Source organism: Globicephala melas, chromosome 14 (genome assembly GCF_963455315.2).
Source record: "Globicephala melas chromosome 14, mGloMel1.2, whole genome shotgun sequence".
NCBI classification, from domain to species: Eukaryota; Metazoa; Chordata; class Mammalia; order Artiodactyla; family Delphinidae; genus Globicephala; species Globicephala melas.
In genome coordinates this window covers 1,185,892-1,212,701 of record NC_083327.1, presented here as the reverse complement: position 1 = coordinate 1,212,701, position 26,810 = coordinate 1,185,892, and the positions used below count along the sequence as shown (strand labels likewise).

General features: G+C 36.3%; 1 protein-coding gene across 1 annotated transcript in view; it reads left to right on the top strand.

Annotated features, from left to right (window-relative positions):
• Positions 1 to 26,810, top strand: part of EYS (eyes shut homolog) — a 1,661,361-nt gene that overhangs the window by 1,399,892 nt on the left and 234,659 nt on the right. The window contains exon 33 of the mRNA XM_060283543.1: positions 10,463 to 10,683. Within this exon, the coding sequence (XP_060139526.1) occupies positions 10,463 to 10,683 (221 nt within the window). The remainder of the gene's footprint in view (positions 1 to 10,462; positions 10,684 to 26,810) is intronic.

Sequence of the window (26,810 nt, the reverse complement as noted above, 5' to 3'; positions counted from 1 at the left end):
CCAAAGTGCTAATTTGGGTACACAATAAAGTTCGCAATGTGTAGTGCCCTAATGAATTGGAAATTTCCTTTTATTTCTATTTTTTCTGGGTAGTCTCCTGTTGAGTGTATACAGACATCCAAAAGAAGCACATAGGAATATCTAACATTTGCATAAGTATATTACATTTTCCAAATTATGGCCATATATATCATCTCATCTATCTCCACAAGAATCCTCCAAAGAATGATTATCCTCTTTATAAGGCTAAGGAAGCTGAATGTCAATGTCTAAAATTTCATGGTGAAAAAGCAAGAGACTTGATCCCTGATTTCCTGATTCCCAACTTTTTTGTTCCCTTATAATACACTTTACGCCTCCTCATTTGCTGATGCAGAGATTCAAAACTGTCGAGTTGCTCGTCAGGATAGGTATAAAATTGGTTTCTGTGTTTTAAAAAGTATGCTAGAGCCCAAGATGACCAAATATGTAGATTCATGACATGGAATATTCAAATGGTGGAAAATATATGAAACACTCATAGTTTTGTGAAAAATCCAATATAAAGCAGCCAAGTGTGATTTTTATCTTTATTAATTCCTTATAGTCAACTACTTTTTATATTGAGAACTCCATATTTTCTTATGAATAGCATATAATATAACATAAATATTAATGAATTATATCTTAATTCATAGAATTAAATTCTAAGCATTTTTATACTTTAACTCATTTAATCCATACCAAAAGAAAAAAACCTGTGAGGTAAATACTATCCTCTGCAAATAAAGAGGAGTAAAGTTAAGGCAAAGAGAGGTTAAGTTTCTTGCCCAGGGACACACAGCTATTCTGGGATTCATATGCAGACATTCACACTAAAGAACCCGTGCTTTTAACCAACACTATGCTTCCTCACAACCTTTGAAATGGTGTTTTCCCTTAATCATTTTATTGCAACTGTTAACTCTTTTATGTAATTCTCACTTATTGTGTGCTATTATTTTTTGTGGTGATAAAGAACCACATACTATAAGATTTATCCTCAAAAAGTTTTTAAGTATACTGTAAAATATTGTTATCTGTAGGCACATCGTTGCATCTTGCATGACTGAAACTTTATACCCATTGAACAGCAACTCCCCATTTCCCTCTCCAACCAGCCCATGGCAACCATCATTCTACTTTCTGCTTCTAAGACTGTGACTACCCTAGAGACCTCATATAAGTGTAATCACCCAGTACTTGTCCTTCTGAGCCTGGCTCATTTCACTCAGCATAATGTCCTCAAGGTTCTTCCATGTTGTAGCATATGATAAGATTTCTTTCATTGATAAGGCTGAATAATATTACACTGCATGTATATACTGTGCTTTCTTTATCCATTCATCCACCGATGGACATTTGGATTGCTTACCTCTCGGCTATTGTGAATAATGTACAATGAACATGAAAGTGCAAATATTTCTTCAAGATCTGTTTTCAATTTTTTTGGATAAACCCAGAAATGGAATTGGTAGATCATATAGTTCTATTCTTAATTTTTTGCAGAACCCTCATACTGTTATCCATGGCAGCTGCACCATTTTACATTCTCTCCAACAGTGTACAAAGGTTCCAATTTCTTCACAGCCTTGTCAACACTTGTTACTTTTGGTTGTTTTTTTAATAATGACCACCCTAACAAATGTGAGGTGGTATCTCATTATGATTTTGATTTGCATTTCTCTGATGAGTAGTGATATTGAGCATCTTTTCATATACCTTTTACATATGCCATTTCTATGTCTTCTTTGGAGAAATGTCTCTTCAAGTCCTTCTTTTCCTAGTTTGTTGAGTCTTTTTATCATGAAACAAGGTTGAATTTTGTCAAATGGTTTTTCTTCATCTACCGAGATGATCGTGTGAGTTTTATCCTTTGTTCTGTTAATGTGGTATAACACATTTATTGATTTTTGTATGTTGAATCACCCTTTCAACACAGGGATGAATTTCACTTGTTCATGGTATATGATTCTTTTACTGTGCTCTCGAATTTGGTTTGTTAGTATTTTATTTAAGATTTGCATCTATATTCATCAGGTGTATGAGCTTGTAATTTTTTTTCATAGTGTCTTTTTCTATCTTTGGTATCAGGATAATGCTGGCCTTATAGAAAGAGTTTGGAAGTGTTCATTCCTCTTCAATTTTTTGAAAAGTCTGGAAAAGACCAGTATTAATTTTTCTTTAAATATTTTGCAGAATTTTTCAGTGAAGACATCTGGTATTGGGCTTTCTTTGTTGGGAGGTTTTTGATTACTGATACATTCTCCGTATTGATCTGCTCAGCTTTTCTATTTGTGATTCAGTCTTGGTATGTTGTATGTTTTTAGGAATTTATCCATTTCTCCTGGCTTATCCAACTTGTTGGTGTATAATTGTTCATAGTCATCTCTATAATCTGTATTATTTCTGTGACATCAGTTGTAATGTTGTCTCTTTCATTTCTGATTTTATTTGAGTCTTCTCCCTTTTTCTTTAATTAGTGTAGCTAAAGGTTTCTCAATTTTGTTGATCTTTTCAGAAAAACAACTCTTAGTTTTGTTAATTTTTTTCTATTGTTTTTCTATTCTCTTATTTATTTCTGCTCTAATCGTTATATAATTTCATTCCTTTTGCTAATTTCGGACATAGTTTGTTCTTCTTTGTCTAGTTCTATGAAGCGTAAAGTTGGGTTGATTTGAGATCTTTCTTTTTAGTGAAAGTGTTTACTGCTATAAACTTCCCTCAGTACTGCTTTTGCTACATCTCATAAATTTTGGTATGTTGTGTTTTCATATGTCTCAGGTATTTTCCAAATTCTCTTTTGATTTCTTCTTTGACCCATTGGTTGTTTAAGAGCACATTGTTTAATTTACACATATTTGTGAATTTTCCATTTTTTCCTTCTGCTATTGATGTCTACTTTTATTCCAGTGTGGGTGGAAAAAATATGATTTTCAATCTTCTTAAATTTGTTAAGATTTGTTTTGTGACCTAACATGTAATCTGTCCTGGTTAACGTTGCAGTGTGCTTAAGGAGAATGTGTATTCTGCTGCTGTCAGATGGAATGTTCTATATGTCTGTTAGGTCTATTTGTTCTATAGTGTTGTTCAAGTCCTCCGTTTTCTTATTATTTTCTATATGAATGTTCTATCCCTTATTGAAAGTGGGATATTAAAATCTCATTCTATTATTGTACTGTCCATTTCTCCCTTAGTGCTGTCAATGTTTGTTCCATATATTTGAGTGTCTTGGTGTCAGGTGCATATATATTTAAAATTATTGTATCTTCCTGGTCATTTGATTCTACTATCATTATATAATGTCATTCTTTGTCCCTTGTTGACTGAAGTCTATTTTTTCTGATATGTGTAGCCACTGCTGCAATGTTTTGGTTACCATTTCCATGAAATATCTTTTTTCATCCTTTTGCTTTCAGGCTATGTGTGTCCTCAAATCAAAAGTGAGTCTCTTATAATAGAATATAGTTGGATCTTGTGGGTTTTTTTTAATCTTTTTTTATTCATTCAGCCACTTTATGTTTTTTGATAGGGAGTTTACTCCATTTATATTTAAAGTAATTACTGATAAATACTTGCTATTTCCATTTCAATCATTGTTTTCTACCTAGATTTCCCCCCCTCTTTTGCTCTATTGCTCTCTTCCTTTGTGTCTTATTGATTTTTTTTAGTACTTTGATTCCTTTCTTATTTTCTTTTTTGTATCTTCTCTAGACATTTTCTTGTGGTTATCATAAGTTACCACAGAACATCTTATAGTTATAACAATCTATTTTAAGCTGTTAGCAACATAACTTCAATTGCATACAAAAACTCTAACCTTTTACTTCTGCCTGCTCCACACTTTATGTAACTGATGTCATATAGATATAAATATAGATATAGATACAGATAATATGTGCATAATTAACACATTTTTATATAGTGTTTTTAGACTTCTGTCTTTTAACTTCAGTACCAGAATTACAAGTGATTTATGCACCATTATGACAGCATTACATTACTATATTTGTCTATATAGCCACCTTTACCAGTGAGCTTTATATTTTCATATGCTTTCATGTTGTTGTCTAGTGTCCTTTCATTTCAACTTGAAGGACTCCCTTCAGCATTTCTTATAAGGTAAGTCTAGTACTGATAAGCTTGCTCGGCTTTTGTTTATTTGAGAAAGTCTTTATCTCTTCTTCATTTTTAAAGGACAGTTTTGCCAGATACAGTATTCATTTTTGGTAGCATTTTATTTTGAGCACTTTGAACATATTATCCCACTCCCTTCTGGGCTGCAAGGTTTTTGATAAGAAATACACTGAGAGTCTTATGAGGCTCCCTTATATGGGGTAGCTCACTTTTTTTCTTTCTTCTTTCAAAATTCTGTATTTCTTTTGACTTTTGACAAATTGATTATAATGTGTCTTGGTATGGACTTCTTTGAGTTCTTTCTTGGAAGTCCTTTGGACTTCTTGATTCTGAATGTCTATTTTCTTCCCCAGATTGGAAAGTTTTCAGCCATTATATCTTTAAATAAGCATTCTGCATCTCTCTCTCTTTCTCTCTCTCTCTCTCCCCCCTCCCCTTTCTGGGACTCCCATAATGTATATATTAGTCCATTTGATGGTGTCCCATAAGTCTCTTAGGCTTCCTTCACTTTTTTTCAATCTTTTTTCCTTTTTACTCCTCTAACCAGATAATTTGAAATGACCTTTCTTTGAGTTTGCTTATTCTTTTTTCTGCTTGGTCAAGTTTCCTGTTGAACTCCTCTAGTGAATTTTCACTTCAGCTTTTATATATTCAGCTTCAAAATTTCTGCTTGATTCTTTATTATATTTTCTATCTCTTTACTGATATTCTCAATAAAGAATATAAGACATTTTAAATGTTAAAAAATAAACATTTTCTTCATGTTTCATTTTCCTGAGCTCATTAAGCATCTTTATGACAGTTATTTTGATTTTTTTTCCAGTAATTTATATACCTCTGTTTCTTTAGAGTTGGTTTTTGGAGACATTTTCTTTGATTGGACTATGTTTTTGTGTTTCTTCTTGTGCCTTGTAACTTTGTAATGGAATCAACACATTTGAAGAAACAGCAATTTCTCCCAGCCACATGGACTTGCTTTGTATAGGAAAGGTCCTTCACTAATCAGCCCAGTGAGAGATTCTGGGAACCTTTCAAACCTTTTCTGTGGATGTGTCTTCTCTGGGCCTGTCCTTTAAATTCTCTATTATAGGAATTTGCCAGTTTCTTTTTACAGTTGCTTATAATCTTTGCTCCCTCTGGGGTCTGTCTGCAGTACAACAGGTTCTCTGGAGTTGCTACAAGCCACCCAGTTCTCTTTCATTCTCAGCAGCCCCAAAGTTTCTATAGAGTATGTGAGTTGTGTCAGAACTCCGAATCAGGCAAAATAGGAACTAGTCCCTCAGGAATACCCCTGAAAAGCCAGAATGCTGGAAACACATTCCGTGCCTCTCTACTCTTCCACCCTGCCCCAGCCCCAGGAAGAGGTCATGCTGCCTTAAGAGCAGCAGCACACTGTCCTGCTCTCTTTTGTTTTCTGTGACCCCCCACCACCAGGCATCTAGAGTGCAGTTTTCCATTGGTATTTACATGAGATTTGTTCCAGGACCCCCCACAGATACCAAAATCCATGGACTCAAGTCCCTTATATAAAATGGTGTCATACTTGTATATAACTTATGCACATCCTGTATACTTTAAATCATCTCTAGATTACTCATAATATCTAATGCAGTTTGAATGCTATGTAAGTAATCACTGGCATGTGACAAATTCAAGTTTTGTTCTTTGGAATTTTCTGGAATTTTTTTCTGAATATTTTTGATCTGCAGTTGGTTGATTCTGCAAATTCAGAGCCCGTGGACACAGAGGACTGACTGTATGCCAGGTACTGTCAGTGCTTTAAGACAAAGGAGACAGGAAACCCATTTCTCAGACAACCCCCCTAAAAAGCTATTATTTTGGATGCACATTCCATTCACAGGGAGAAGTCAGGGGTCGCGGGGTTTGCCCATTCTTTCCCACTGAGCTGGGGGTGGGGGAGGGGATGCCTATAGTGAGTGAATGTGTGCTAGTCCAAACCTTCACCTTTGTTCTCAGGGACCCCCAACCTTGCACCCTTTCCTGTCAGCACTTAGATTCAATCAAGATAGAAACTAGTCTCTTGGGCAGCACCCTGAAAAGCCTGCACATTGGATATATGTTTTAGTCTTCTATTTCCCTCCCCAGAGAGAGACTCAGAGCTGGAAGTTTTCTCCCAATTATGTCTCACTGAGTCTGTGGGAGAGCTATGGTGAGTGAGTGTCAAAGATTTTCCTGCCAACCTCAACACAGCTGGTTTCACAGTCACCTGGGGTACAAGTGTCTCTTAACTGAACTTATGTATTTCTTACAAAGAGACTTGGTCTGTGTAATGTTGTTGAATCAGTGTCTCCATGGAGGAAGGAGTTTCTGGAGCTTCCTTTTCTGCCATCTTGATGATCTGTATGATGTTATTTTCTGTTTAATTTCTTTATGTTTATTTCCCATGATTACATTTCATTCTCTTATAGACAAGAGTCATCCTACATCCTCCTTTTATATTTCCACTTCCTTATACCACTTGCTCACAGGTAGCAACTCAATCCATTGATTGCTTCACTAAAGTTCAGTTCTTTCTTCAACAAATTGAGAAGATATTATTTTGAGAACATTCCTTATCCTAGAAAGTCTTAATAATCAAAGATTTAACTGTGAAGTATGGGGCTAATGAGGTTTTCACTGATATTTATTAAATTTAAAAAAAACTCTTTATGTGAGCTACTTCATATTAATCTTATAAGAAATTAAACACTTCATATAAGCACTGCTCTATACCTTATGTCATGTATATTAAATAAAGAGAGCTATATTAGAATTCAAGCCATATTAATATTCCTTCTTGGTTGGTATCCAGTGAGACCTCACATATGTTGAATCTGGCAAATTTCAAGGTTCTAAGGAAGTGTAAAGTAGGAGAGGAAGCCTAAAAGACAAGTAGGAGACTGAAGAAGAGCAGGATTGAGTTTCATGAATCAGGTCATTTGTAACAGACTTGTATTAAACCTGCTATTTGCAAACCACTGCTGTACACAGAGAACCCCAGGACGACCATGTTGGACACCCTGCCCAAAAAAGGGATATAGATTAATATAGCAGAGACTATGCTCACAGGTTATCATACTATGGGGGAGGGGGGTAATCTTTGAACTGTAAAGGGATGGAGAATTTAGATAAATACTGATTTAGGTAAACACTGATTCTTCCTTTTAATCCCCTTTCATTTAATGTCTCCAAACAGTTTTTAAGAATTTAAGAAAAATCATATGTGAAAGTTACTTAAATAAAACTTTCTTCACAAACACTACCTAACATCATTTATCCATCTTTACTGATGTTTCTGATTTTGAATTTGTCTGCATACAATTCAGATAATATTAAAAACAAAAATTTGGTAACACCACAAGTAAAAGTCAGTTCATTCCAATTACAAGTCATCATATTCTTGGCTGAAGATAAGTACACTTCAATAGTTAATCTTAAGTAAAAAGTACATTTGCCATTACCTTCTCATTAACATAAAAGTTATTTGACTTCAGAAAGATTTGAGACTGTAAGACAAAACTATACATTGAATCAAGACATCACTACAGAAATGTATGTAGTATTCCAATATCCAAATTTAAATTAAAACAAAATGAAAAGGAGATAAAGCAGGTTCTCATCTGTGTCCACCACTCCCCAGCCTCCAGTTTTTAGAAATGTTTTGTCTTTTGCCTATTTTCTTATTTTACTCCTACATATTGTAAAAGAGAGACTATATTTTTCCTTTAAAGATACACTTTGAGGGGAAAAAGAAGGTTCATTTCTCTCCTGTCAGATGTGGAGCCTTTATCCCTCAGTCACTATCCATATTTTTCATTATCTTGATGATCCCTCCTTGATTGTCCATGTCTGTTCTCTGTGGTTTTATCTTGTAAGATGATATCTTGATGTCAGACTCTATTCTCCATAGTCGGATTCACAAGGAGTTATTAGAAAAGACTTATTTAAAGACCTGTCTCCTTAAGAATTATTATACACACAAAAGGCAGCTCTTGGATAATTGAGAGCCCAGGATGGAGGAAGTCAACCATTCTAATGGTTATCTATGTGCAGTCAATGGCAGCTGCTCTTTTAGACGTTTCAGGATTCCAACTAAGATTAGACTTCAGATCAGAAGAAATACAGAGCCATCTACTTCCATTGTTTGGGTGTTTTTAATGATCTAATAAATCATAGACAGCTCTGTAGACTCTGCCACAGATCTGCCTACAGCTGACAGAAGAGGAAGGTATTTTTCCATTCTCTATCAATTTTGTGCTAAAACAGCACACTTGTCAAAGCAGTGAAATGTTTGCTCTTCTAGGTGTATAATCAATACACAAAAATGTCAGAGGTCTTCAGTGAAAGGAAGACCATGGTCTTGGATTCGCTGAGTCTGTAAGTTCACGATGGATCCCAGATTGCATTAGCAGTGAGTCACTTGTCTTAGCTGATAAAAGAGCTCTGCTAATTGGTTGCTAGAGTAATTCACCTAAATATGAGAAAAGATGTGAAAACAAACAGATGTACTACTATCTGCATAAGAGCTTTATCAATACACCATGAAGACTCCACCCCACTGTACTCCAAGAGAGCTATCCTCTGGATGACTGTATATCTAAATGCTATATGAAGTACTTAGAGAAAAACTGAAGGACTACCCTTTGGAACTGAGCCCGAGTTACTAAAATAAGAACAAGAGCTCCAATAATAGTTTGATCTATTGTGGGTCATGGAAATGCTTTGGTGATCCTAGAATTGAACATGCTTCTGTTCTCTAAAAGCACACGTACATCAAACCAGCACATATTAGTGTAAATATTAAGTAATATTACTGGGCATCTCCCATTCTCTCCTCCCCTTAGTGGCCTAACTTAGTTATTTGTTTCTAGTTTTTTAATTCTTACAATCACGCTTTTCCATATTAATGAATCTGTAGTATCAATTTAAATACTTTTCAGACATCAGCTTGGAATGTTTTAGCATGTTTTAGAGATAAGGATGTCAGAGATATAAATGCACAAATCCTGCTACATCTGTCAGTCATATGCCCAACAGACCTGAAGGTCAGGGTCTCATTTACCAGTCCATCCAGACTCTAATTGCAGCTCATAAAGTCTTATTGAGGAGAGTTGCATTTTACATACATTTAAATGATGAGAGTTCAATTTATATATGTTGCTGCAGGGAGGGAAAGGAGAGATCAAGTAGCAGTTACATTGTGCAAATGACTTTATCATCACTCTAGCCAATGAGTAAACTTTATTTTCAAATAAAGTCACATTCTGGATAAAGAAGATGCAGTACCTATATACAATGGAATACTACTCAGCCATTTAGAATTGCAACAACATGGTGGACGTAGAGATTATCATACTAAGTGAAATAAGACAGAAAGAGAAAGACAAATACCATATGATATCACTTATATGTGGAATCTAAATTATGACACAAATGGACTTATCTATGAAACAGAAACAGACTCACAGACATAGAGAACAGCCTTATGGTTAAGGGGGAGAAATGGATTGGGAGTTTGGGATTGGCAGATATAAACTATTACATATGGAATAGATACACAACAAGGTCCTACTGTATAGCACAGGGAACTGTATTCAATATCCTGTGATAAAGCACAATAGAAGAAAATATGAAAAAGACTGTTCTTTTGATAGACATTAAGTTGTTAATTAATTTTGCTATTATAGTTTCTTGAACTGTCAAAAAAAAGAATGTATATGTATATATGTATAACTGAATCACTTTGCTGTACAGCAGAAATTAACACAACATTGTAAATCAACTCTATTTCAATAAAATAAATTTTAAAAAAATAACAAAATCACCTTCTGAGGTTCTGGGGGTTAGGACTTTAACATATGATTTTAGGGGGAGAAAATTCAATCCCTAACAGTAGTTAATTAACAAGGCTTCATTTTCCTTATCCATTATTATTTGGTAATGTTCACATTAAAATGCAAACAAAATACCTTTCAATGCAAAATTAAAATGCAAAATACCTTGCATTCCAAAATACCTTTCAAAGTAATCAATCAGCAAGGTTTGTTGAATACCCCCCCTTTTTTTTTTTTTACTAAATTTTATTAGATACTGTGAGAGGTACAAAAAAATTGCAAAATAAACGCCCTTTTCTAAAGTAACTTATCCTATCACCTACTAGTGATGACAAAATTAAGCAGAAATTACAGCCTGTTTTATGCAGAAAAACACATCAATACATGTAATTACAGAACAAAACATCTAGGTCTTTCCCATATAATCTGATAACACTTCATAAAAAGATATTTTGTTGTTATTTTTCCTAAAGGTATATTTTGAAAAATTGTTCCTTGGCCATATCCCTGCAACTGTTAAGATTCCTAAGAATGCAGGCCACGTTTATGGATTCAAGGGCTGCATTCAAGAGCTTCAAGTAAACAACAAAGAATTCTTCCTCATCGATGAAGCCCTGAGTGGGAAAAACATTGAGAACTGCCACATCCCTCGGTGTGAGCATCATCTGTGCCGCAATAATGGTACCTGTATCAGGTATGTACTAGCCTCCTGCCCTCAAGCCAAATTCTTAAAACAACAAAACCTGCAGTACTGTCATCTGGGTGATAGAAAAGAAAGGTCGGGAACTTCCAAGTTTTTGTGTACATCACCTAGACGATGATGTTTGCTCAAAGAAATTTATATATTGTGGTTCCAATGTCAGAAATTTCTGAACTCTGAAAACACTAGGTAACTAGACCTGATTTTGGCAATTTTAAATGGATCTAAGTGTAATTTTACCAAGGTGTTCTACTCTTTGAAAACATGAATGAGAGATTATTCATTGATAATGGTTTTGGTGCATTAATTTTATTGTTTGTTTTTGCTTCATCTTAAAAATAAATATACTTAGGTCTCTAAGATTAGAGATGGAGAAAGAATACCTATATCCATTTCTTCTTTGTATTGGCAATTTTTACTTCAAGGAGGAAATATCTTACATAGACTTTTTTCCACCTTGAAGTAAAAATTCATAATGCTTATAAGCTTAAGAAGATCTTAATTAAAATTACTTCCTGTTCCACTAACATGTCTTAAGTGAATTGACCCTGAGGGAGTCTCATTTGGGCAGTGTAGAAAATATTCTCCAATTTCTTCAATCCTCTGAGAAATCTTTATTTCAGGGCTACAAATAATGACAGAGTGGAGGCTGAAACATGTACAGATTATAATAATTCAAGTCAAGGAGAAATTGACCAAATCTCACAGGAACTATCTTAATTAATTCACGTCAGTGTTTCTAAGGGACAAGTTATCAAGTAGTTAATGACACTATAAGCATAAACATCTATGTGCATAGTGTGAGAAAGAGAAAAATTCTATCGAAAATGTAGGATAGGAAATGGTAGGCAGAGATGGGCTCTGAAAGTAATCACTCAAATAGAAAAAGAAAATAGACAGATGGAGAGAACAAAATGGCAAGGCAAGACAGAGGAATGGACAGATGTGATAAAGTCAGGGTGATATATTTACCAGACAATCACAAACTGACCATAATAAACTTGAAGAAAACACATAGTGAGAAAGGAAGGTATTAGCTCTTAGAGTGTCTAAAACATTTGCTTCTGATTAACTGTGTCTAAGTCTGTGCCTTAATTTACACATTTGTAAAATAACAACCTATATCACATAGGTAAAGTATAACAGATAAAGTTTTAAAGGATTTTAAAAGAATGAATTTTACTTGGCTATGGTCACTTGTCTGAAGGAAACAAAATCAACCCTTTACTTAGTAAGTATTCTGTTTTATAAGGAACCCATTAATAGCGATTATTTTTTAAATTGTAATAATGCAAAAATTATCCAGCAGGACAAACTTCAGAACTCTCAGGAAAAAAAATGCATTTTTGCCTAATTAAGTGAAATAGAAACAGGATAAAGGCTTCTCCTCTTGACTTTCTAATGACTGAAACACGTGACTTGCCTTTGATCAACAGAATAACCAATAAAATAGGGTGATGAGATGTCACTTCCATGATTATGTCACAGAGGATTGTGAGCAAGGAGACTCTGTCTCTTACCAGCTTTGGTAAAGTGTGAAGCAATTGGGGGAAGGTCCATGTGACTAGGCAGTGAGGGCAGCAACCAGAATGGCCACTGACTGACAGCCAGCAGATCTGAAGTCCTTGATCCTATAACTGCAAGAAACTATATTTTACCACAAATCACATATGCTTGGGAGCAGGTCTTTCCCCAACTGAATGTTGAGATGAGACCCCAACCTGACCAACACCCTGTCTGAGCTTGTGAGACTTGATACAGAGGACCCAGTGAGGCCTTCCCAAACTCTTCATTCAGGGAAACAATGAGATAATAAATGTGTGTTGTTTTAAGCTGCTGATTATGTAGTAATTTTTTGTTATGCAGCATAGAAAATAAATACCCTCTAATTTTCTGAATAAATATCTAACATCACCAACTTGGAGAAGCAGGGAAGGGTTTGTTTTATTTTAGAACAGTAATTGTCTCAGATATTGTAAACCAGGTACATGTTAAATAAAATAAACCTCTCATTTTCATAAATTAAAAGAAACTCACATTACTTCCAATCTTGTTATTTAATATATACTTGAAAATAAAAGTCGGGATTGTCATCCTAGTAGGATAGTTATAAGCAGTCCTAGGTAGAATTACACTTTGTCTGTCATTTCCTGAGGGACAACAAATAACCAAGGATTTTGTGAAGCAAAGATGTGTAGTCAAGACTGTCCTGCACACAAGGAGTTTTCACTCTAGCGTAGAAGTTTACCAGCTCTTCAAACCTTAGGGTGAAACTTTCCACAGAAATGTATCTCTCTTCTGTCACATACATTATTCTGGCTTTCCATATCCATTTCTCAATCTTTCAAACTCTCAAAGTTTACTCTAAAGAAATCCACTCAAATGTCAACAGACTTTGGCAAACACTATTTAAGGTCTTCCAGATCTGTACGTGCTTTCTTATGGCCAGTAAAATGGAGACATACCAGCTGTGTACCCAACAAATAAAACACTTCTTCCTATCCTATGAACAACAAGATTTCTATCTTGGTTGCCAATGCTGAACTTCCATAACCCACCCTTTGCATCACTGCATCCAGAACACGTTGATCTATGGCAACTGTGACTTCATTTCAGCATCTCCCTGTGCATGTCAACACCACCATACACTGGAGCTGGTCAGTTCCCAAACAACAATAACAAAAAAAGACTTCTCAGAAGGATCATAAGAACAGCCCCTAGGAGATCAAAAGTTTAATACGAGAAGAGCACAGATAGTTATAGGTCCACAGGGAAAATAGTCAGAATGAGAATGTTGCTTTCCTTCTGTTCTATCTAAAACACCAGTGCACAATCATAGCAGAGCAGTTCAGCAGTCTGTGCAGCAACCCAAAAAGAGAACCAGAATATGTACTGAAGGAGATCTCTGAGAGGCTGTGAGTACGTTCAGTACAACAAGAAGAACACAGATCAAAGAAGTAGGTCCTAAGAACACTACCACAACCAACAATCTGCCCCCAGCAGACGCCTGCCCACACTTGGAATACAATGAGTGGTGTAAAGTTTTCCAGCCAAAAAACCAAGAGAAACTGCTACTAAGCCATGTTTTCTAATGTAGAAAACATGGATCTGAACTGGCTTAATGCCTTTGGAAACTTACTTCTCATCTATGGTGCTGGTCAAAGCCAAAGGCTCCTTTCCTCTATGTGCTGCCACATCATAAAATGAATATCTCCAAGATCTTCCAAACTCTCTTCCAACCCTTTTCACCCTTTGAGTCTGTCCACACCATCTGACTTGATCCCACTCCTGGGCTTAGCCAGGCAGGCTTCTAAACTTCCCTTCTCTTCTCCTACTTTCCCAGAAAGGGAGATTAGATCCAAGACAGCTTTCAAAATAGCAGAGCAATTTATATAAGTTATATTAGTATTCAACATTTCTGAATCCAAAGGGGATGGATGAAATGAACTGATGGAATTCTTTCTATGTCTACAAGTTTTATTATTTTATTTCCAAAGTAATAAATCATCTATGTTCAGAATAAAAGAGTCATTATTACAAAGACAAGAAGAAAGGACTTGTACCTTTCTGCTTTCTTGTCTCAAGATATAAAGACACTAGTATTTTAAGACTCTAGCATGTGCACATGATGTATTCATTTGAAAATGTAGATAATAATTTCTCGTCACAGTTTAATTGTTCTAGTCCAGGGTCTCTCATCTAAAGGTTGGGAAATGTCTCCTAATGAGGGAGAAGTGTTTCAGTCTCCAAACACACACACACACACACACACACACACACACACACACACACACACACACACACACCCCTGAGCATTCCAATGAGTGTCTTCTGGGAATACAAGCCCACTTTTCCCAACATGTAAAGAATAATAGTGGTTTAACAAGAGATAACCCTAAAAGAAGTGTGCTCTAGACAAGAGTAAAATGGTGAGTGAACAGAGGTTCAGTACCAGATAGAGCTAAACTTTAGGGTTCACAAAATAAAACACAGCTATATAGCTGTTTATAAACAAAATCTTCACTAATTTTAGCAGCTTGGTTAATATAATTTGCTGTTAGTAAGTGCTGATTCTATCGTACTTTGTCTATGAAAGTAATCTGCTTACAAGAAGACAAATTTCATGTTGAAAAGTCTTAAGGGGAGTGACACTTCAGCAGCTTTACTGAGCAAATGTCATTCTGCTTTGAGTACCATCACATGTTTCTGGGCAGTATCCAGTGTTTTTCATTTTGTTATAAATCTGTGTTAGAATTTTCAAACCCCAGTGGTTGCTCATTTCAGAGAAATCCAAATTGCATGTACCAAAATTCAGTTTAGAAAAGTGATACGAAGGGTTATTCTGAGTACCCAAATCTCTGTGGACTTTGAACAAGCTGCTTCCAAAGGGCAAGGGAAGGTTAGAAAATTAAACAAATGACATTTAAATCACTTTCTCCTTTCTGTGTCAGATATTTTTAAATAGGTTAAACAATAATTAAAATGGAGCATCAGGTTTGGGAATATACCCTGTATAACAACTGCACCAAGAATGTATGTCACTGACATTATAGTGAATAATTATTGAGACATGAATTTTAGACTTAGTCTAAATTCATGCCAGGAGCTAAGAATTTAGGAATGGATTTGACCATGCCTTGAAAGTCAATAATCCCTAGCTGCGAATGAATGTGATCTTTCTGGATCTACTTGTTCTCTTAGCTTTGATTCATCACTAGCCAGTGCTGCCTTCCATGTGCTAGGGCAGGGTTCAGCAAACTGTTTTTGTAAAGGGACAGATAGCAAATATTTTAGACTTTGCCTCACAACTATTCAACCCTGCTACTGTAACATCAAAGCAGCCATTGACTATATATAAATAAATGTACGTGGCTGTGTTCCAATAAAATTTTATTTATAAAAATAAGCGTCTGGAAAAATTTGGTCCAAAGGCCATAGTTTGCAGATCACTGCACTATGACAACAGATGGATAATATAGTTTTAGTCAATTAATTGACCAGGAAAGTCCAACTCAATTTAATTTTTCCATATTAAGCAATGTATACATACATACATATATAGATGGATAGATAGATAGATAGATAGATAGATGATAGATAGATAGATAGACAGATAGGTATACATTATAAAGCATTGGCTCACTTAATTATGGAGGCTGAGTAGTCCCACTATGTGCCACCTGCAAGCTGGAGACCAGGACAGCTGGTGGTATAGATCCCAGTTTGAGTCCGAAGGCGTGCTGATGGCAGAAGGTCAAAGTCGCAGCTCAGAGTCAGACAGAGAGAAATCCCAGCCTTCCTCCACTTTTGTTCTGCTCAGACCCTCAGGGGGGTGGGTGAGACCCACCCCATTGGGAGGGGCCAGCTGCTTTACTCAGTCTACCAATTCAAGTACTAATGTCTTCCGTAAACAGACCCATAGAAACACCCAGAAATAATGTTTAGCCAGCTATCTGGGCATCCTGTGACCAATCAAATTGACAAATAAAATTAACTGCAACAAGAACCTCAGAAAAATGTATATGTGTTTCTTAACACTAGGTAACTTTCATTGCCCTCTGTGTCCAGTGAGAAGAGAAGTAAAAGCTCGTTTCTTTCATTCTTTTCTTTCAATCCATTTTTCCCTATTATCTCATTTCATAGACTTTTTTTTTATATTGTCAGGTGAAAAGAAGTCATTTTTCATGATTTCTGAGGTATTTAGTTTTCAAATCATTTAGCACTTCAAAATGAGGTAGGAGCAATAAATTGAACTTGAAATTGCAATAGTGACAACTACTACAGAACACAATGAATCTGGGTATTGTGTACTAATTTTTGCATCTGTTCTGTAGTGAGTGATGACACCCCACAAATGTCCACTTGTCTTCACCGTCATGTCACAGTGACATGTAACTAGGCAAAACTACTGAGAACTTTTAGTTAATACTCTGTATCCTGAAAGATTACCCCTAATCCAGTCCAGCAGTCTACCCAAGTCCTCTAAATACCAAGGGGGAAAAGTGCCTATTTCATATCAATTTCTCACCCCACATTTAGACTAATAACATCTTCAAATATTTAACCCCTCTTCTTAGTTGCTGTTCTGTCTGCATTCAACATGTTTGAAATTGTCCTCAGGATTTAAATGTCTCTTGTACTAGAGTACTACTTTGTATTTGGTTAGATTATTCTCAGGTGTAAAAGTTTGCTGAACATCGAAACATCTCAGCTGTAGGTGACCCCTACTGCGCAAACAAGGGGAAAAGGGAAAATGTCCCACTAATTTTCACGTAAAAACTTAGAAGCATATGTGGTGTTCCCATTTCTTTAATTGTGTTAATTAATTGTGCATTTACAACATTTATCCATGTACTCCATTCATGGAAAGCATTTTAACCTTTATGGGGTGCAAATATAAACAGTTTTATTTTTCTCCTTTCACGATGTCAAACATACTTTATGGGTTCCCTTTACTTTCCCTTAACAGAATATCATGCAGGTTCATGTTCACATATTAAAAGCATATGGTTCAACCTCCTCCAGTTTAAAACTTCTAACTCATATCCAGTTGGGCTGTCTCCTATCCCCTGCCTAGTTGGAAGGACCCCCAGCTTAAGAGCTTGAACAGGGAAAGAATGTGATGTGTTCTGCCTGATGCCTCTCTATCCCTCTTCTGCTTCCAGTTTCTCCAAATTTGGGGCTATCTTGGGGCAGAAGGGATTTAATTTTAAGGATTAAAAGGCTTTCTTATTTTTTTATTCAGCTTATTTTATTGAAGTATAGTTGATTTACAATGTTGTGTTAATTTCAGGTGTACAGCAAAGTGATTCAGTTATTCATACATATATATCTGGGGGTTTTTTTCAGATTCTTTTTCCTTATAGGTTATTACAAAATATTGAGCATAGTTCCCTGTGCTATACAGTAGGTCCTTGTTGGTTATATATTTTACATACAGAGGTGTGTATATGTTAATCCCAAACTGCTAATTTATCCCTCCCTCCCTTACGGTTACTTTGGTAACCATAAGTTTGTTTTCTATGCCTGTGGGTCTATTTCTATTTTACATATAAGTTCATTTGTATAATTTTTTTTTAGATTCCACATATAAGTGATAACATGATTTTTATCTTTGTCTGACTTACTTCACTTAATATGATAATCTCTATGTCCATCTTATTGCTACATATAGCATAATTTTGTTCTTTTTTATGGCTGAGTAATATTCCATTGTATGTACATGTATAGATGTAAATATAAATATAAATATAAATATATATATATACACACACCACATCTTTATCCATTCATCTATGGATGGACATTTAGGTTGCTTCCATGTCTTGGCTATTATGAATAGTGCTGCAATGAACATTTGGGTGCACATATCTTTTCAAATTATGGTTTTCTCCAGATATATGCCTAAGGGTGGGATTGCAGGATCATATGGTAGCTCTATTTTTAGTCTTAAGAAACCTCCATACTGTTTCCCATAGTGGCTGCACCAATTTACATTCCCACCAACAGTGTAGGAGGGTTCCCTTTTCTTCACACCCTCTCCAGCATTTATTATTTGTAGACATTTTGATGATGGCCCTCCTGACCAATGTGATGTGATACCTCATTATAGTTTTGATTTGCATTTCTCTAATAATTAGTGATGTTCAGCATCTTTTCATGTGCCTTTTGGCCAGCTGTATGTCTTCTTTGGAGAAATGTCTATTTAGATCTTCTGTCCATTTTTTGATTGGGTTGTTTTTTTGATATTGAGCTGTATGTACTGCTTGTATATTTTGGAGATTAATCCCTTGTCAGTTGCATCATTTGCAAATATTTTCTCCCATTCTGTGGTTTGTCTTTTTGTTTTGTCTATGATTTCCTTTGCTGTGCAAAAGCTTTTAAGTTTCATTAGGTGCCATTTGTTTATTTTTGTTTTAATTTCCATTACTCTAGGAGGCAGTTCCAAAAAAATATCACTACAATTTATGTCAAAGAGTGTTCTGGGGGCTTCTCTGGTGGCACAGTTTTTGGGGGTCCGCCTGCCGATGCAGGGGACGTGGGTTCATGCCCTGGTCCGGGAGGGTCCCACATGCCGCGGAGCGGCTCGGCCTGTGAGCCATGGCTGCTGAGCCTGTGCGTCTGGAGCCTGTGCTCCATAACGGGAGAGGCCACAGCAGTGAGAGGCCCACGTACCACAAAAAAAAAAAAAAAAAGAAAAAAGAAAAGAGTGTTCTGCCTATGTTTTCCTCTAGGAGTTTTATAGTATCTGGTATTATATTTAGGTCTTTAATCCCTTTTGAGTTTATTTTTGTGTGTGGTGTTAAAGAATGTTCTAATTTCATTCTTTTACATGTAGCTGTCCTGTTTTCCCAGCACCACTTATTGAAGATACTAAATTTTATGGAAACACAAAAGACCCCAAATAGCCAAAGCAATCTTAAGAGAGAGCAATGGAGCTGGAGGAATCAGGCTCCTTGACTTAAGACTATACTACAAAGTTACAGTAATCAAAGCAGTATGGTAATGGCACAAAAACAAATAGAGATCAATGGAACAGTATAGAAAGCCCAGAAATAAACCCAGGCACTTATGGTCAATTAATCTATGACAAAGGAGGCAAGAATGTACAAAGGTTTTCTGATTAACTGGTGCCAGTATGGTTTTGTATGTTCTCCCTATAACAGAAGTTCAGTCCTGGGTCTCTTGACACACATGTGTGTGAGTATTCGTCAAGCCCTGCCCAAGGGGCCACTCCCTGGCACAGCTTCCTGAGGGGCAAAGTTCTCTGGTTTGCTCCTCCCAGACTTACATTTTACCTGCTGGTGTCCCCTTGCCCAGTAGCAGAACTGGTTTACTCTGAAGCTAATGAAGCATAGAGGTTTCCACCCTTGCACATGTCCTTCTGAGACCTGGGAGTTGCTAGGAATTGCAGTGGCTTTTTAATAGTCCTCTTTCAGAGCAGAAACGAGGCTGCAATCAGGAACCATTTCCATGTAAGCATTTCCTATGAAGAGCCTAAGGAGATTTCAGAGAGACAGCTAAATCTCTTTGTTTCCCTGTAATTCATTGTGATTTCTTTTCTCATTGTAAATAAATATTCTCTTTTACACATAAGTTTGTATATGTATTTTTGAATCCTTTTTTTATAAAGGATCAAAAATTATATAAGCTGTGTGCCCCATAAAATCTAGACTAACATTTGCCCCTCTTAGGCCGGGTCTTGGCTAAGGAGGTAACTCAAAGCACGTATCAAAGGTTAATTTTCAAAAATTTATAAACCTGACTTTCATACAAGTGTATAGTGAACACATGCCAAAAATTATTTATCTCATTAATGACAGAACCAGTATGTTGGTAAGGCTGATTCAAAGAGAATTCAGGAGCCTGAGCATATATAGGCACAGAATGAAAGCTGAAATAAGATCACTAGGTTAGAGGCAAAACTCATTAGTATCCTACAGAGGAATAAAGTGTAAATTTGTGGTTGTCTTTTCTACCAATCTGTACTCATTTGCATCTCCATCAGACATAATTCTACAAGTTAGCATGTAACTTCCCAGAGTCTGGGCCTAATCAATAGTAAATAGTGAGCCAAATAAAAATTCATTTTTCTAGAAAATTACATAATCCTTGAGCAGGCCTATGAGAAAACACCCTAGTATGATATTAATAGAACACGTAGTTATCTTTTTGCTTTATTTCTAAGTTTTGAACATTTTCTAAACACCAGCCCCTTTCCACATCACCAAGAGATGGGAGTCACAGGTGCTTCAGTGTTAACCACCCCCCACCCCCTCCCTATCCTGAATGTTCAGCAAGCTGGAGGTGACCATAAGCAAGACAGTATTAAGAAGGATAAACTCATTTAGTCTTCCATGGCATGAAAAGCAAATATACCAATGCTATGAGTAGGAAAAAAGAAAAAATCTCCTTATCACTTAGACTAAACATAATGCATCACAACATAGTATTTTGGTAATTTTTTTCTATTTTTTTCCTGGAATACCCATGTTTAGAAGTTATTTTAAGTTGAGTCTACTTGACTAAAATAGGATTTGTGTCTTTCATGCCACCAGCATGGCAGAGCACCCTTTGGTGTGAAGTAGTGTGAACATGGGATTTACAAAGAAGGATAAGACATGATATCATTGTCTACATACTCTTTTGCTTATGCTAAGGGCTGTGGAATAAAATGAGTTTTTTCACTCATATGTACAAAGTGCAATCTTAGGTTAAAACAGCCCAAGACCCAACATAGCCAAAAATAAGTAAATAAATTAATTTTTAAAAAAAATTTAAAAAAAAAAACAGCCCAGATTTCATATTATCTTTTTGATCTCATTTCTTCTGCCACTCTACAAGTGCCAAGTATGGTTAAAATGGGTTGATTTGGGGTCATTTATTTTTGCTTGGAGAGTGTGACTGAAACTGCAGTGTTTTTAGTTGCTTACAAAAGTCAATCATGTATTTGGAAATCATAACTCTCACCAACGTACCACTGTAAGTGTCACAGGTTTCTTGGTAAAGTACAAATGCAGTTTAAATTGATTTTCTAACCACTTTTATTACTGCCATCCTTGAGTGTAGCAACAAGGGTTGGGCATTTGTTTTTCTGGGGCAGAAAGCATTTCAGTCCTCCGCAGAGTTTCATTAAAGTCGTGATTCCAAATACAATGGTATTTAAATGAGAACAAGTAAGATTAAACGTGGAAAAAGTTGTATCCTTTACACCAAATTTGAAAAGTCTCAAAGAGTTAAATACTTCAAGGTTTGACCAATGGGAAAAGACCACTATCAAATTCCACACTTAGTTTTTACATCATATTTATGCAGGAAGGTCAAACAAGTAGGGGGAAAAAAATCTCATCTTCAATTTTCTCTACCCTTAGGTAAAAATACATGGAGAAGTCATTTACCCTGATTGATCTTCTTGGGCATAAGAGACCTCTCTGGCCTAAATCCCATCTAAAAACCATCTTTCCTCTCTGTTTCTTATAAAATACTAACATTTTTTTCTCTACTTCAAGCAACAAGCAAGCAAAATATGAGCTGCCTAGATGCTATCCTTGACTGTTTTACTTAAAAAACTATTTGTTAATGAGTTTGCAGTAGGGAATTATGTGGTAAAACCTGTTTGTTTTGTAACTAGAAGTATCTGTTCTTATTTAAATCTACATGGTTTACCACTTACAGATTGCATCCGTGCATACACGTGTGCATGCGCACACAGACACACACAAAGATTTAGTAAACTGTGCTAATCACTCTGATTTTTACATATAATTAAATATCATACTTAAAATTGTGTGAAAACCTTGACAAACCAAGTAAAAACAGAGCAAAGTTAAAGCTGGAGTCGAATGTGAGAGCTCCAGACTCCCTTGGCTTAGATTTATGAAATGCTTTAAATAATTAATTTAGGAAAGAAACAAACCAATCCTTTTGGCTCAGCAGTAGACAAAGTTCCAAGCCTTACATTTTGTTCCTGGTCCATTTGCTGGCACATTATGTACCTTAGGAAAATTGCTTAACCTTTAATCTAAGAAAATGAAGTGAAACTTTTTCCCACCTGCCTACGTAAACCCCAAGTGATTTGGAGCCGAGAGTTAAAACTTGCTAAAGACTTGAGAATATAAAGACTAGATGGAAAAACACCAGGAAATAAATTTGGTTATTGTTTATTGACAATAAAATGCAATAGTGGCTTCAAGCAAGTACTGTCCACATATTAACACTGCTAATTGCCATTAACTTAACAATCACCAAGTGTTTTTTCTTTTGGAAAATGATATAACGGCATTGTTCTGATGTGATTTCATTTTAAAATGATGTTAATACTTAAAGTATCTTTGGAAGATAGATTCAGATTTCTGTTTCACAAATGGAAAAATGTTGTGTGAGTTCAGAGATTTGTTCAAGTCAACACTGATGATAAAGACAGGATAAATCACTACTGTCTAGACTTTAAGTCAATGCTCTGTCCCAAGCTTTGCAATATAAATCAACTACCTGCTCCATCACACAAAAAACTTAGTTGTCCAAATTAAGTGATTCAATAACCATTTTCAGCAGTTCTCTGACTTGAGAATTACAATTAAAGTCTCAGCTATCTATAAAAATTACAGCTTCCTCATTGCAGACAAGCCCAACAGGCAGGAGGTCTGTGTCCCACCGTTACTCTTAAGTAGGCCACCAACCATTTCTGGATATCACTTCCATCATTTTTGTAAAGAGGGGATTAAACTAGATGGGAATTTCTAAAAATATTTTTCAAGACATGTTAATAAGCATTCCTTAGGAAAAGAACGGGGAGACAGCAATTCTTTAAGATATATTCATAAAATATACCATTTCATATTCCCCTCTTGGAGTTTCACAACATATTTGAAGATGTTAAAGAAGTCCTATGGAATATAGCCCATTTAACTCTACTTCAACTTCATAGAAGTTTCTAAACTAATTTCATCCCCAAAAATATTTTTCCGGAAATACCTATTCCCATCACACAGTACACTCACTTTCTCAGAAGCAATGTGAGTGCCTGATGATACAAAGTTCAACAAGTGAGATTTTTTCTACTCTTAAGAGAGTTCCAAAGCAGAAGATTGCACAACAGTTGGGACTATAAGTAGGTTTTGTATGCTACAATACCAAGAATACTTATTCATGCCTAACTCACCTTTCCATAGGTTTCAATATATGCAACTTTCTCTTTTTAGTCCGGCATTAATAGGCCTAATGATAAATACAGTTTAAATTCAATAGAACTGACAGAAAATCATGTCTAAATTTTGGAGTTTAAGTGTTGAGTTAGGAAATTATCTAGACATTAGAACTCTCTAGTAAGGTCATACCTGAATACTCACCTAACTCATCTCCTTCCCCTCTGCTCTCTCACTAATGCTTTGGGACTTTTTATTTCCTTCCCTAATCTACCCATCCACACAGAAATAAAAGCTAAATCCTCAAAATTGTTTTAGTTCTAAATGTGAGCCATAAACATTTATATCCATGATGGCAGAGCAACATTTTCTGCTCCCAAGATGGAGAGAGGACAGCACTGGGGAAGGGTGGTGGGGAGGGGAGGGTCAGGATGGAGTGGAGGGGACTCAGTGCCTCACTGGCCCTGGGACCACCAACTATCAGATTCAGGAGTCCTGAGAGCTTGAAATTTCCCTTGAGCAGAGGGTGAACCACTTGTACACCTAGACAGGGACGCAGACATGAATGGACACTTGATGTCCAGATGAGGAGGAACTGCTCAGAGCCACTGGGTCCCCCCGCACCAGGAGTCAGGGGGGCCTAACCCCAAGGCTCAATTTCATATCTGCTCTTCTTTGTGATGTGTGTACATTTATCTTCCCTGAATGTCTTTTCTCATCTGACTAGAGATCACCCAGACATTTCTAAGTAAAATTTGTCTAAGAATCTAAAGGCCCTTCTGATGCTATTGTTTGAAGTCTAGAAGTATAATACCTAATAAGTATTAAGGGAAATCTAAATGCCTGCTGATTTAAATATATTGAGAAATATTTTCTTATTTTATACTCTACCATTGTGTATGTTGAACATCTATTTCTGTGCTGATGGAGGATAATTGAGAAGATCTTTAAATATTGTGGTCAGATGAAGTAAAAATTCAGGTAATGCTAGGTTGGGGCAAGTTACATTGACAGATAAGTTATCCTCAACGTGGAACAGCTGAAAAGATTACTTGGATGTTCTGGGAGTTCAGTTTCTAATGCTGGCCTTGACTTTCTATTGTCTGGTCTTATTTTACAACTTTGTAGGGGCAGAGGTTAACTTGTAGATTTTTCTCAGCTAGAGATGAAAATAAATTTTTTCCAAAGGAAAAGTACTCTAAATGGACGTTAACCAGCTTCATATCTAATCAAGCAATCTTACCTTAATATTGCTTCTTAAATATTCTTTAGTTTTGATACCTTACTGATTCCCTTATTAATAACTGAGTTAAAGAAAACCTTGACATGAATTCATATTATATTTGCATGAGAGTCATAACTTCACTGGTATCAACTATACTTTATCAGTATTGCTTGTTCACTTTCCTTTCCCTCATCATTTTTGTAGAAAACAAAGTAGATGAAAATGGAGACCAAAAGAGGAAATAGTCACAACGAAGAAGGAGAAAGGCAATGTCAACCCTCCTGCCCCAGGACTGAGGAGAGAAGCATCGCTTCTTCCTACTAGCAAGCTGTGCTAATCATCCCATAGATCTTCCCTCGTGGGGGCCGTACAGCCCGCGTCCCAGGCGTGAGGCCACGGCATTTGCACAGCAACCTGCACGCTGGACAGGGTCTGCACCAGAGGCTTGATGCTCTGATGCTGCTGTCTTGAAACTCTCCATGTATTGTCTTTGATTTTGGCTTTTGTAAGTGAAGTAAGGAGAGAGAGCGGGGCATGTGCCAGGGCCCTGGAGTCCTGCATTCCCACACTCCACAGGTCTCCAGAAAGAGTTCTCCAGCACCTGCCTCCCGGTCTCCACCGCCTCCACTCCTGGCAAGGCCCTGGGTGTGGGTGCAGGGAGCATCATGACTGGGTACACAACAGTGTTAGACAGCAGAGAACATGGTAACAGCAGGGGAGAGAGTCAACCAGAGAAAGTGCAAAGCTCTTTTTCTGTTTTTTGAACAAGGGTCTCTGCCTTTTCATCTTGAACAGGGTCCCACAAATTATGTGGCTGCCCTACGGGAGTGAAGTATGGGATTCTCAAAGACACGCTGGTTGGTGTCCAATCCCCACATACTTAGAGTGACCCCTGCAAATATACTGAGCCAAGAATGATGGGAAAGGCAGGGTTTTCCATTTGTCATTGATCCTCCAATCTTTATTTAGCTTCAAATCTTTGCTTTATTTTTATCATAATGATACTGCTTAGAGAACAAAATAAATCCCAATAATTCTGCTTGAGGTAATTTAAGGAGCCCATAACAATGAAAGGGATAAGGGATTAAGAATATTTATCACCCTCTGTTAGTTAATACCAAAACCATTGGGATATTCTTTTTGCCCAGAACTTATATATTAGAAATGAAAACAACGAAAAATCCTCAGGCTCTCTTTTAAAGCCCAGACTTATAAAAACCAGGTTAGAAATATCTTGAATTTCCTTTTCTGAGGTCTTCATGGATTTTGTGTTATGAAATCGTTCTCAGACAAGGAACAGATCTGTTTAACAAGCATCTATACAGAGCACCTACTATATGCTAGTCATTTTGCAAGGCATCAAAAAATAGCACAATAAATAAATCATAAACCTTAACACTCAAGAAGTTTAAGGGGGATGAAAATGCCACAATATAATGTATAAGTGCTGGTCTCAAGAACTGTGCTTATTGATGCGCTACTGAGAAATGTGTCACTGTGAAGCCACGGCACAAGCACAACATAAACAGAAGTGGAATACATGGACTTCAGGCTGTACACCTTCACAACAAGCTCAGTTTTGATACATTGCACCTTTAGGTAAATATTACGTGTAACTCATGCCCAACCCAAAGCACATTTCGTGTAATATAGACTTAGTTTTCACATATTCCTACTGAGTTCCTCTCCTCTTCAATTTACATTACTGACAAAAACATCTAAAACTGCCAAGTAAGGAAAAACTCCAATGAAAGGTCTCAACTGGCTGGCATGGCTGACTGGAGACTCAATAGTGGTGAACATCATCCCTTCTGAGCCCGGCTGGGGGAGCTTTTTACTGGAAGGAAGACTGCAGTTTATCAGGGGTCATCTGGCAGGAGAGATATTTATTAAAGTTTTGAGAAACCTCTGGAATATTCTATCTTCACCTTTCTACCCTTATAGAACAGAGGACTGCAGATCTCACAGCTAATATTCAAACTGAAATTGGACCACATAGATATGAGAAATCAACTTGACATCAAAGGTTATCCATCCTCCCACACTTGCTTTTCCTGCTCCCATCTCAATATCATAGGTGCTTTTATTTTTTCATTCAATTTTTAGAATAAGAAAAAATAATGCTTCCATATATACCCGTGTGTTTTTCCCCTTTTTGATGCATCTGCAAACCCAGCTGTAATTCTTTTGTTATTTCTCAGATGTAGACAAATAAGCTACAAGCAAGACTACAAAAATAAAGGATCTTATTT